The sequence below is a fragment of the Halyomorpha halys genome, unplaced genomic scaffold (assembly GCF_000696795.3).
Source record: "Halyomorpha halys isolate HHAL.00 unplaced genomic scaffold, Hhal_1.1 Scaffold33.1, whole genome shotgun sequence".
In the NCBI taxonomy this organism is placed as follows: domain Eukaryota; kingdom Metazoa; phylum Arthropoda; class Insecta; order Hemiptera; family Pentatomidae; genus Halyomorpha; species Halyomorpha halys.
In genome coordinates, this window is record NW_027109698.1 from 877106 (window position 1) to 891803 (window position 14698).

At 26.3% G+C, this 14698-nt stretch overlaps 1 protein-coding gene across 3 annotated transcripts in view; it reads left to right on the forward strand.

The window, feature by feature from the left end:
- The first annotated feature begins 1955 nt into the window (after positions 1 to 1955).
- LOC106685769 (zinc finger protein Gfi-1b) overlaps positions 1956 to 14698 on the forward strand; it is a 108150-nt gene continuing 95407 nt past the window's right edge. For all 3 annotated transcript variants that reach the window (XM_067047888.1, XM_067047889.1, XM_024364340.2), the window contains exon 1: positions 1956 to 2072. In XM_067047888.1, the coding sequence (XP_066903989.1) occupies positions 1985 to 2072 (88 nt within the window). In that variant the 5' untranslated portion in view covers positions 1956 to 1984. The remainder of the gene's footprint in view (positions 2073 to 14698) is intronic.

Here is a 14698-nt window from a genome sequence, read left to right on the forward strand (position 1 = left end):
TATATATATAACTATTTTGTAAGTTGTGAAAAAGAGGTTGAAGAAGAACAGATTTTTGGTTAGATAAATATCGAACATTCGGGTTCACTCAGCCTTAACTATTATGATCAAAAGATTATACTATTGTCGCAAAATACAAAAAGTAAGTTAAACTATATTTCATAGTATTATAATACTACTCTTTGACGTAAGTTGCAGTTACTACATTTTTAAGACTATTATTGAAACTCGACCTACATACTTAACTATAAACTCCCTTAACATTAATAAAAACATTATGTAGTTCCTATTTCGGTTTCCTCAGTTCTATAATGTCATTGATCTTAAGTATATTAAAAGTAGTATTCCTTTTTTTTTAAATTAAAACATTTATTGAAAATATTACAATTATCACAGACGAGGGGAACAGGAATAAGTGCTGGGAGTGTTCAGTCATACAATATATAGATTAAATATAAATAAATAAGCATTTATTATAGAAAAAGTAAATTGAAAGAACATAAATAATAATGTTGAAATAATATTATCACTTTGCAGATAAGAAAAAAAGAAATACAGATAAATTTAAGAGTAAATATGTAAATAAACAATAAGATCAAGAAAATTAAATTAAAATAAATCATTTTGAACGAGTTATGTATGATTAAAAGTATTATTAATAATGAAACACTTCAACCTCATAGGGAAGGCAGATATAGATTGTAAAGAATTAAATCTTTTTTTTCTCAATTAATCCAGTATCTACGATTACGAGATCATTAATATTAAAGGATTCAACAATTTCAGAATTTGGCACAATGTAGGGTACATGAATACATTTGAAGACATCAGCCGTAAGCTAGAGAACATTTTTTTAAAATAACTTTATTGAAATTTACAACTGTATATTACATAATACATAATACATGAGAACATTAGACAATAAACAAAATAATAATAAGAAGCGATATACTGAATATTTAAGAAGATACACTTATATTATAAAAATGCTTAGATTTTTAAGCAAGAAGTCCCTAAGGTGAACGGAAGCAAACAATAAAAATATCTATTTTTTAGGAAGGCTGAGTTCGATTTTGTCTTTGCCATTATGCGATTTGAATTTGTAGATGATTAAATTAAAGTTTAATATTTTATCAAAATTTTAAGAAGTTTGAAATAGGTTGTAAAATCTCAAACTTTTCGGTTTTTAAATTATTAGGGGAGATCGTGTGAGAGGGACACAGGATGGGAATATATCCTGTGTCCCTCTCACACGACTACGCTTCTTATAGTGAGCAATAAAGTCAATATTAAGCGATTTTCTTTTTTTAATACTTCAGATTTCCGCTATACTTTTATAAGCGAACGAATGGTCAAGGACTTATATCCATTTTCTGTGTAGATTATTTTTTCGCTCACCAGTTTCCACCGAATGTGAACTTTGTAAGATAGTTGGGTACTTGAACTTGAGTTGGGGTATGTATTATTGAAGGTTTGGAAATATTTTTTTACTAATTAATTTTGACAAAAAATTGTGCTTTATGTATGAATTGTTCATCTGATAGGATGGTTGTGTTGAGAAAAATACTATTGTATTTCTATAGCTGGTCCCAATTCTATATAGGAGAATATAAAATAGTGTATTGTTAAAAATTTGGCAAGTGAATAATTTCTCTTGCCTGAAATAATCTTAGAATCTTAAAATCCCCCTAACTAACCACATTAAGGTGAAGTATATGTTTTACAAGGACCTATATTCAATATTTAGTCCCTATGACTGAATATTTTTTGTTCATAAACATTTTGCAATATTGCAATTAAGAAGAATCCCCAGGATATATTTAATTTTCATTTATTTTTTTAAATTATTCTTTTAGTTCTACTAGGAGGAAGGGGGACAGATTTTTAGGTAGAAGGAGAGAGGACGAGGAGAGGGGTAGGTAAGGAAGAGGAGAGGTGGGGGGAGACGCATGCGACGAAGCGGTGGGGGTGGCACGGCAGTCTGATGGAGGTGGCCCCGCTGGATTGCAGGGTACCCAGGGTACCTATCGGAGAACACTCCGCCTTTACCGTCGTACAGCCAAAGAGGCCAGGTTAGTCTCATATGTCAAATTAACACTAGGGCTAATACTGTAAGGTAAAGCATCGGCGAAAAGTGAGGAATTAAAAAAAGTTCGTATCACTAAATCAAAGTAACGTGATTTCAGTTATATGGTAATGTAACATAACTGGACTTGGTATCTTACAAATATAAAAAAAACTCTTTAAATCATAGGACGTGATTTCAATCATACGATAGATGATATTATAATATACATAAAGTGTCAAATCAAATATAAGTAGAATAAAACGATGGGAATTCAAAAAAGTGCTAGCGAAGAAATCACACGTTTTCTTATATTTCAGTTATGTTTTTATAAAATAATAGGTCTCTGTGTTGCACAGATTTGAGGAAAATAGACATTTTGTTTGAAAATCACAAATAAAGAGCAACGTAACTGCAGTTATCATTACCCGGTTCAATTCAAGCTCAGATTTATATTAATAAAATAAAATATTACTAACTATAATATACCTGTCGTATTTTTACAGAAATATTTGAGTTGAAAAAACAATTAATATTAGCTTTTTAAATTTGAGAAATAATTAGACATTTAAGGAATCATTTGGAAAGTAAACTAAATTATAAATTGTAAAGATTTTTTAATATGACCTACAGCTTTAGAGTGTTATAAAATAAAAATTACTGATTTTTCGTTGTAATTTTTTCTTCATTACCACCGAATTTATAACAGGTTTATGCAGTCTAACCAGCAGATGTTTCATAGTCCTATAGAAAAATCAATTTTTCACTTTTTTATAGTAAAGAATAGATATGATAATAGATTTTCGACGACTCTTTTTATTATATAAATAAATATATGGCAAAATAAAATAAATGTCAGTGATATATTGACAACATTATATTGTGATTAGTACAAAAATAAAAAAAGATAATTAGTTTTTATTGATTATATTGTAGATCACATAAAAGAGATAACTATATTAAATATAGTAACTTATAACCTTCATAAACAAATGTTTTGAAAATGTTCACTTTTTTATACAAGAGTGTTAAAATTCTGTTGAGATCGTCCAAATTATTTTATGAAATTAATACATGCCCGAGCAGTCTTTACCATCCAGTGAAAAATATTTTTTTCATTTCTTAATGAAAACAACTTGATTTACAGATTTTCGACGACCCTTTTACAAAATAAATAAACACATTCCTCATTATATCGCAGATAAATACAAAAAAAAAGATGAATATTTTTAGTATATTACAGTTAATTTAGTTATCATATTTAAAGAGATAATAATATAAATTATAGTTTCTTATATACTTTCATGAGTAAATCTTTTGAAAATTGGTCACTTCTCTCTCAGACAAGTGTCTCAAAATTCTTTTGAGAGCATGAAATTTATTTTATCAAATTAAAAGGATAAATATTACAATTATCCAGATTTAGTATATAAAGGTTTTATTTTATTTTTTTTTTATTTATGTTTTTCATGCCTTAATAATATTAGCTGGTTCTCTTATGTTAATTTTAACATAGAATATATTATGTTCTCACTGCAATATGTTCAAATATTTTTTTATTCTATTTATCAATATGTTTTTTGCATAGGTGTTAAGTTGACTATTCTTAAAGTGTATTGCTGTATCATGTGGAGTGTATTGTTATGTGTATTTCTATGTCATATAAGTTTATAAAAATATCAAATAAAATCCAAATATGCTAACATAATATATATAAATACTGAAATAAATAAAAGGAAGGAGTCTAATTTCTGGGAAAAGCACAGGCAAACTACTTAATCAAGTAGCCATTTTATTTAAAATTAAGTGCAACTTAATTTTTAATTATGTTGTTTATTGAAATAATTTAATTAATTTCTTATTCTTTTTATTTGTTGAGAGATTTGTTCATATGCGGTTATTTATTCAACTAATCATCAATATTTATGTTATTTTAATTGCAAATACAGTAAAGCAGAAACAAAACTGTATATTACTCTACTGAATGACTCTCACTGAATAATCCCTCCAAAAATATAAATTATATTATATTTATTAATTTAATTTATATAAAAACACAAGAATTTTGCAGAAAGTTATCTTGTCATCAATTTGCACCCTTATGATAGTTACGACCATAGTTACATTTCTTCTGGTTATTCCTTTAAACAATTGTTTTTTGTTTGCTCCTTATTACTTAACCCTTACTTTAAATTTCGATAAAAACTGAAAAAGTAGCTATAAAAAAAAAAAAAAAAAAGCAATTTTGAAATAAAATAAAATGCAGATATAATCAAATAAAATGCAGATAGAATTTGAACGCATTAACATATTTTTTTATGTATGCATCCAAACTTTTTATAAATTGATAACTGTCTATAAAATCAATTGAATTTGTGTTATTCCAGACTTATAATAAAATACTGTGCATATATTTTTAATTCCCAACATCAACCGTTCAGGTATTGAATGTAATATTAACAGAAGAAAATTATTATTTTCCGTTATTAATCAGCGCTTAGAAATCACATTATAATAAGATAGCAGAAAATATATAAATGTATGCCAAAGAGTATTTATATAAGACACAAAGTCCTTTCGAAAAATCTTTAAAAAATATATATATTTATATTAAAAAAATCATTAGACAAAATTATTAGCAAATTATTGTATAGAAACAAACCGGATTTTGGTTTTTATTTTCTAAATTTAATTTTTTACTTTAAAAGTTTAAAGGTTATAATTTTCGCATGAAAAATATGAGTTTATGGATTGAAGAAGATAGTATATAGTATCTAGGTATCTGAGATTCATATAAATGAAGAGAAAAAATGAAAGAAAGTTTATATATGCATGTTCCAATCACAAGGAAGAATTACTAAGTAAATTAATAAAGAGCCTTCACAGCTGAAGCTAAAAAAAGCTAATATGAATGTGTCAATTTTTCGGTAGGAAGGAACCAACTGAATAATCAACAGAGCATTTCTATAAATATAAAATTACGATTGCCTTTTAATATTAACGATATTTCATCATGCTCACAGGTAATAGTGTTTTTCCGGAGCAACATGTTTTATTTAATCGGTGTAAGCACTATATGCTATGCGATTGTATATTAATTGCTCTTTGACACGGTCTGGATATAACAGAGAGGCAATAATAAGAAAGAAAAAGGAAATCAGACCTGAATGGTTATAACAAACAACAATATTGGAAATCATTAGAAAATATGAAAGTTTACCGAATACTTTCACTTTAAAATAGAAAAAAAAATTATATAACTTTTTTTATAATTTCATTTATTATATGATATTATTAGATGACATAAATACTAATACAATTTATTAACTCGCATTATCAAAAATGAAATTTTAATAACTTTTTTTTCTTAGACAAACTTGCATTATTTTATGTTGCTGTTTTGAAGAAATTTTCCCATTTATTTTAACAGATATTTCCCCTCAGTAAAATTATTTTTCATAATTAAAACTAAGTTTTCAGGTTTTTATAATTTGTTATAAAAAGATTTTTATTGAATTTTCCGGATACATTTATTTATTTTTTTTAAATTGATAAATAATTTAATATGGGCTATAATAAGTTTCAAACCATTTTATCTTAAATTATCTGTGAAAATGTCACTAATGACACTAGTTAACACATTTCAGTATAATTAAATGGTAGATGTCCTCTTTAATGAAACTATTGTAGCTTGTAATTTTTTTGTTTCTGAAAACTATTTAAATTATAATTTTTTTGTATTTTGATTATTATATGAACGTAATATAAGGTTTTTGTTAAAAGTGTGCAAAGAAAATGTAGTATTATTTACTTAATCACCTTTAGATGTTATTACATATTTATATTCTAAAAATAACTATGGAAATTGTTATTCTATATTTACATGTTTATCAAATTTAGCAACTTATATTAAGATTTACACTGTAGAAGAAACAAAAAATGATAATATATAATTAACTTTTTCCTTCAGTATGAAAAGGTATTTTCTGGTGAAAATATCATATTTACAGTCCTACCTTGTTCATAATTAATTTATTATCTGTCTGCTTTAAAAAAATCAAATAAAAAAATCAAACGTTATAAATAAATATTAATTATCTAAATATATAGTTCTATTCTAAAACATGTTATAAAATAAAAACATAATAAAATAAATACATATAACTAAATTAAATTGATTGGTTAATATAATTTGTGTAAACCTGAAATATTTAGAATAGTGGATAATGAAGTTTTACTTAATTAAAAGTCAAATGGACCGATTGCACAAAAATCATACAAAACTTGATCTGAAATTCAGTAAGTTGTGAAAATAATACTATTTACTGATTTTGACTTATATAATTTAAATATAATAAGTTAAGAAAAACTGCGTAAGTCTCATCCTCCACTTTTTTTAATTTAAGGAAATCCGCGAAGAACCACAACCTGCATTAAAAGAAAATAAAGTTAGCTAAATAAAGAAATCTGAAGTCTTAATACAATCTGCAAGAAAATTCCATTATAAGCTGAGTTATTCAGCTTTATTGTAGGTGACAGCTTTTAACGATTTACCTAAAATTTAAAAAAGAGAATAATGAAATTTTCTTGTTAAAGGCTTCAGTTGACAGATATATATCATAATTATTTGACAGATTGGTATATAATTTGATAATGAACAGTGTTCAATTTAAGCCCTCTAACAACATAATATTTTCTATGTTGATAATGTTAAAAATATGTTAATGGAATGTATATTAATCAACATTCTTGATGATGAGATGATGAACATTGATGTCAGTTTTTTTTTAATTCAACTGTTTTTTACAGGATTTAAACTTTACTTTTTTTATTTTATTAATATATCATATCAAACAGTATTAGAAAAAAAAATAGATTCTATATAAAGATTTTAATTTTAGTTTTAAAATATAAGAGCCCAATGTAAAGTAACTATTTATAAATAAATAAATGCAAGTAATCCAATTACAATTTATTAAGATAATTTTTTAATAAATGCTTATATCTCTCCACCTAAATTTACTTGTAATAAATCAATACTTTATACCTATAAAAAAAAAGTATTTTTTACAAGATTATTTCTGACATTATTGGAGAAATAACTATGAAACAATCATTGTTTATAATAATCAATATATATTTCTAGTTGTTAATGCCTTTTTCAAAATTTTCATTTTAAATAACTATTTTCAGAATTTATTGTTAAAGATATTCACAATTCTTATAAATGAGGAATCCTGTTTGAGTTCGAACGAATTGAGAATTTAGGACAATATTTATAATCAATATCTACGTTTTCCGATAGCTTTGAACAAATATTGAATGCAAAATGAAATTTGAAAAGATAGATATCTAGCCCCAAGAAAGTCCGCTCTATCCCGATTTTGTAAAATTCTAAATATCTGCAGATAAGCCACCATAATATAATTTTGTACGACCAACACTTAAATGTTTCGAGTATTTCTTAAAATGATATTTATTAACCTGAGCCAGATTAATTTTGTATTAAATCAAGCTGATCTCTTTCAGCTTAAAATATTATGTAACTGAATAATTGTAAACTTATTTTTTTAGTTACTTTTGTCGAAAATCTAGTGGAGATGAAAGATCATTAACTCTAAAACAAATTTTTACAGAACTTTTTTTATTCTTAAAATTTGTTTCCCTAGATCATCCCATATATAAGGAAATAAATTATAAAAACAATAAAATTAAATTTAAAAGATATTATTCTATTGCTTATATACACTCAGCAGGATATTTATCTACCCTAGCAGGATATTTTTTTAATGAAAAATAATGTAATCTAGAAAATACAATATTTAGAACCATCGATTATCTTTTATTGATATTTTTTAAGTATTGAATTTGGATATTGTAAGCTGTATTAAAAAACCTACAAAATACGTTATCTTAATAATAAATATTTAATTAAATAATAATTTATTTCATATTTTAACCATTTTTAGATCATAATTAGTCTAAAACCAATCTCTATAGATCTATTATTAATCAAATATTATAGTAAATCATTGTTTAAAATCATAATTATCTAAAAGGCAGTTTTTATAATTGGAAATTTAAGTAAAATCTAGGAAACTAATGCCGAGATTTTTACCAAGCCATAATTTTTTCATTGGTATGAAAATATTCTAAGTGAAAACGTTAATTAATATAATTCCTAAATACATTTCTTAAAACCCTTTCCTTCCTACAAACCATTATTGCCAATACTATCAAGATCGTAGAACAATGAACAAATAGAAATCAGCATTTATTCGCACCGTTTTATAAAGTATTTCAAAATATAAATATTATTATGAAATTATACTTGTATTTATTAAACATATACTTAACAATTTTCAAAAGTATTCATGGATGAGTGGAAAAAACAAAACAGTATTATGAATAAAGTTAGTAGGAACTATTATTAAAAAACAATTACTCTGGATTTATAATATGGTTATATTTAGTAATTAATACTTTATCTGGCAGAAAATCTATAATCTATTTCATTTAAAAAAATACTTACAGTCGCAATAAAATCATTACGAAACTTTAAGCATTTTTTTTTTAATTACACTCATTTCGAGGTGAATTTAAAAAAAAAATTGATTCCTTTTTATTGTTAGATTATATATAAATGTTAGGTAACATACCATTTTTTAAAAGTATCCATATGACAACAGCAACCATTTTTCGAAAGTAGGTGATACATGCAATCCTGGATACTACATATGTTATAATTTTGTTGTTATGGCTGAAGCTGTTGAGAAATGAGGAAGAAAAGTAATTAAGACTAGAGGCGAAAAACTCATAATAATCTTATCCCTGATTCTTACATCGTTTACGAAATTAGCACAAGTCTTTATAGAACCGTGATAAAGTAGAGCCTGCTATCCGTTATATTTATCTATAATGTCGCTGTTTTATATTGTTAGTGTTATATCTGACAAAAACATATTTTTTAACAGCCCTACCAGCTTTGGGACAGTCTATAGAAAGATAATGAAACACTTCGTGAAACGTTCATCATTGCCGATAAAAAAAATCTTTTTATAATTTCTAGCTAACATTTGAAGAACAGCCATGGACTGTCACATTTTACATTTTTCATTTTCATTTTATGAAAACAATTAATAAATACATAAATTGATGAAATAATTGGAAATAAAAGAATAACTGATTGTTAGATTTTTTTTGGAGGTGATTTTTCATTTTGTTGGACCGCCACTCAATGAAAAAAATCAATGCCCCAGACCAGATTCGAATCGGTACCGCCAAATAGATATAAAAAATTGGTAAGACTGTGTTTTAACCACTGAGCTACGAGCGCCCCATTTTTATATTTTGAATCAGTTCCAAATTAAACCATAATTAAGCTACATTTTCATCTTTCTTATTTATAAAATATATTTGACTAATTTCCTACCTAGTGAAGAGGTTGCTATAAACTATATTTATTAAACTTTAAAAGTTAAGTATTAAACTGTGGTATTTTTTATACAGATTTATTACTACCGTTCAACAATTCTGTAGTGGCCCTCTAAGGTAAAGCAAAATGAATATTTTTTGGCATTATTCCTTTTTCAGCACAATATAAGAAATTGATAACAATGCAGGTTGAAACATTTATTTAATGTGGTTCTAATAATTAAAAGCTTTTGATACCCACTTCAGTAATATTCTTATTGTATCTTCGTTTAATCTTGTCTTAATCTTTATTCTCAATTATCTTTATTTGTCTCCAACGTTCCAGCGTTCTCCTCAGAGCATTTTCAGGGAGACCATAAAATATTGATTTTTTTTACTTACATTTTATCTATCAATAATAATAATACATTTACACCGTCATACCTTAAATTGATATATCCAAGTTTAACATTGTTACGATTTTATGCCCATGTTGATTCATCTTTCAAGCAAATGTACCAATTAATATTTCACAGTTTCATTTTTTATTTTGATAAATTTATGAAATATACTTACTAACAATTATATTTCTATACAAATCACCTTTTATTTAACACATTAGCATAAAAAATGTGTATATTTTAAATTCATATTAAAGTATATTATAATTCTATTAAAGTATATTTACGGTACTTATATGGAAATTAAATAACATAATTTCATAAAATATTTAAGTCACATCAGTCTTAATTAACCCTAACATGTAAATAAGTTGCTCACTAAAGAATCAGGTGAAGACTTACAAAATGGGGTTCGACATGGATGCGTGTTTCTCAATATCTCTATTGAAATTTCGCGTGCTGACCCCTCATCTGAGGAAATAATTGAAGAGCCATGGAACTGTGTTCTCATGATCATTTGAAGCTACCACGGCTAACTTCAATAAACATCACGAATGTATACAATCCATGAAACCATGATGGGTCCTCGTTTAGTGCTTCATCAATTGTTCGGAAAATCGTGGGCTAGTGATGATTCCTTTATCTAGCTTGTCTTATTATATTGTACAGTATATGGATTTATCCATTCATCCAAAACTAATTGTCTAATCAATTAATTTTAAATTTTCCCTGAAATACATTTATATATTTCTAAGTAATTATAATTATGTATATAAACATCGCATGCCTATCATTACCTTGAAAATTTAATCCATTAACAAATTAATGAGTAAGTAAAGGCCGGTAATTATGAGTTTTTAATTTATTAAAAGCAGTTATACTATGATACATTAGGGCTGTTCATCAATTAAATTGTCATCATCTATTAATAAATAATGTGCTATCGAGATTATTTCCAACAAGGACAAACTAAAAAATGGATCGAAATTAAATTTTAAAAAGCAACAACATTGCAATGTTTATATAAATAGATTTTTTGATATCTGCTCAACCAATTTCAGCAGATATGCTCCATAGACATTTGTAGGAAACCCAAAAATGCAATATAATATGTTTTACCAAATTTTACAGGAAGATTGCTTACAAATATTTATTAATTTTAAGTATAATAAAACTATTTTATATAAAATGTATCAATCTCCAGAATTCATCTCAGGTTTACAAACATTCTTTGTATGAAATGATGTTTTGAATTATATGAACTATTACAACAACGTCTGCTATTGACATAAATCAGTAAAGTTTCCTAACTGTTTTTTTAAAAATATTTTCTCCAAATTATCGTTTTTTATGGAGATTTATATTAGGAAGACAACTAACCATATTTCAAGCTAAATGATTTGCCATTTGAGAATAAAATCTACCTGACAAACCGTTATTCAAATGAAGGTATATTCAGAAACGAGTTTTTCTCATATGTAAGAAAACGTAGCTGACAGAATCTGATGAAATTGATAGTACACCTACACTACTGTAGTTCCAAACTTTTCTATGAATTTGGGCCAACTCGGATCAGCCATTTTTAGAATATAAGAGGAATGATGGGGAAAATATGTTTATGAAAGCGTAACGAAAGTTATGGACGGAATCTAATAAAATCGCTGTAGGATTCTGATCGAATATGCCTCAACACAAAGTTGATTTCATCACCGACATACAAACGCACGGAACTAAATTTATTCCTTGTTGTCTAAAACGTAAAATATAAGTAAAATTTCCATTTCTGCGGATAAAAACTTTTGATAGTAGGGAGGGAAAACAAATCATAAAAAAGGGCTGTTTTGAAATAGTAATCTTCTCTATTGAATATTGATTTACTCAAACAAGAAAATAACAATAAATCCACTACAATTCTAGCATCCTATTGAATATTTTCGTATATTCCTATTTTTTATTTTTAATCTTGCAGAATAGACACGATACTTGCTCTTTTTTTTGTTATTAGATGTTTTTTATTTTATCTGCAAATCACAGGGAATAGATAAATATGAAAAAAAATTGTTATTTCGAATATTTAAGAATGTGCAACATTAATGTAAAAGGATATCATAATTTCTGTCTCCAGAATAAATTTTAATATTCTTTCTGTGATGTTTACATTAATATACTGTTAGCGTGAATAGATGTAATTTATTGAATTAAAATTAATATAATTTTTATGAACAATTTTATTATTTATTTTTTTGGTGGGATTCCTTTTTACATTTTTAACTATCAATTCAAATTATATAAGAATAATTTTTTTTTTTACATATAATATATTGGTAACGTTTCGGTTGTTTATCTTTAGCTATTTTCAAACCTTTCTTTATACTTTTACATCCCATTCGCCTTTATAAAATTATTTTATTTCATAAACAAGATTCCATGGAAATATTAGACGTCAGTTGTAGGTTATTTTTTAAGGGACTTTTCATTCACAATATATCACAAATATTTTTTTTTTTAAACATATATTTTTGTTAAAGCTATGTAAAAGAATATTCCCTGTTTAATTAATATATATTGTAGATGAAACAATCCAAGAAAAAATTATCTACGACTGTTGAGTTCCATGAAGAAGTGTTTATGAAACTATATACTATTATGGTTGGGTTGTATAAGTAGAAAAAAATGTTGAAAGTGGCCAAACTTTAAAATGCTGAAACCTAAAAAATATAGGTTATATAATTATGCATAGTATATGTAAAAAATAAAAAAAATAAAAATATTCTTATATAATTTTATTTTTGTTCAGTGTGTTTTATGTGGTAGGTCCTAGATAGTTTTTTCTTCAGTCATTCTGATTAATAGTTAATAAAGTTGTATAATTAGTTTTAAATTCTGATGGGTGGATTATATTAGTATTTAAATATTAAATGGAGGTAAATGATATAAATCTAAAACAAAATACCTTTATACTTAGAATGTTTCAGCCTTTATAAAAAATTTACTTATAAATAAGTGCTTCTAATGTCCAACAAAGTGAATCTACATATTTAGACAGACGTAAGATATAAGACATCTTATACATGGGTAATAAAGATTAATACAAATCAAATTTCTCTTGTGATATATGATAACCATTTACGATAACTATCTTTCATAAAATGTCTAATGTTCTCTATAACAGATAAATATTCAAACGTTGTTCTAGTATTTCTTAAAGACCAAGAAATACTAATTGAAAAGTACTAACAAATAAATAATCTTAAACAGAATATAATTGGGGTGCTATGTATCTCTAACAAGTTATTTTCCTGTTGTAGCTAGTTATAGTTCCGTAATTTTCAACTGTAGTGAAAGCAAGTAATGAATGACCATTCTGTTTCCCGATTCGTTTCCATGAAGTGACTTACTCGACAAAAAGTAGTACAGTCGCCGAGATAGTGATTAGGTTAGTTGACCATTTTGGAAGCATCCTGCTTAAGGACAAATAAGGATTTACTAATAAGGAAGCCTAGGAGATGCTAATGTGCCGACTGTCACGATATCTGCTTACAGTCATTAGTGTCGTTGCGGCAATAGAGGGCAAAGGGGCCGCCTGGAGATTGGAGGTGCTGTAGCTCTGCTTACATCTGTTCCACAGTCTGTGGTTTCTTCTGCGGTCTTTCACTTCTTGTTAGGATGGTGTGATTTCCCTTCTAATGGGAAATATTTCACCGTTTCATATTTGAACTACTGCCTGAAAACTATAATTATTAGATAATTAACATTTTTCTAATCAACAAGAACATTGGAATTAAAGGTATAATTCACGTGGAAAGTGATTTGGCTTTAATATTTAATCAAAATTACAAATGGCAACCGTATAGGAAAAGTGGGCAACCTTTACTCCAAAAACCCAACTTTTCCCTAATATCCCATATGCTAGAGGTTCTTTCGCCTGAAGTATTGATTTATTAATTAAATAAAAATAGCAATGTAAAATATTTTTTTTTTCAAAACTTGAATATCGAATAAATAGTGTTTAAGCAAAATTTTCAGTTAAAAATGTTTGAAAAACAGACAGAAATCAATATATTTAAATTAAATTCTTTGTTAAGTCCTTATATTTCTCTTAAAAATTATATAAATTCAGAAATTGATTATTATAATTGGAAAACGGAATTTCTAGTCTTAAAAATAAACTATAATTAAAACTTGATAGACCAAAAGGTGCTATAAATTCATTCATAAAAAGATATTGCACAAAAATGGTGTTATTTATTAATTACTTAATAATAATAAAGGCTTTGCGAACCCGAAAGTTCGTTGCCGATACTATAGCTGGCAACACACTGACGGCAACCCAGACCAAATCTACCAGATAAGTCTTGATGCAATCCTGCCATCTAAGCTCCGGTCTATACCTCGGATGTTTACTCGTCGGTTCAGTGTTGATATACAATATATAAATTTACCTATAAAATATAGGTAAATATAACCTGAATTGTATTTACCTGATGCCGTTCCCTCAATTCAGCATCGTGTAGCCTTCTAGAAAACTATCACCGTGGAACTGGATCTGTATTCCTGAAGTGCAGTTCAAAATTATTGCAAACTTTACAGGCGCAAATCAAATGACACAAACTTCTGTTCTCAGACAGCTTGTCCCAAGTTGATATTGCAATTAATAATTACTTATAAGGCTAGAAACATGAAATCTTTAAACATATCAGATTCGTTGCGAGTTTGATTACCTAATAAAAAGATATTGCACAAAAATGGTGTTATTTATTAATTACTTAATAATAATAAAGGCTCAGCGAACCCGAAGGTTCGATGCAGATACTACCAA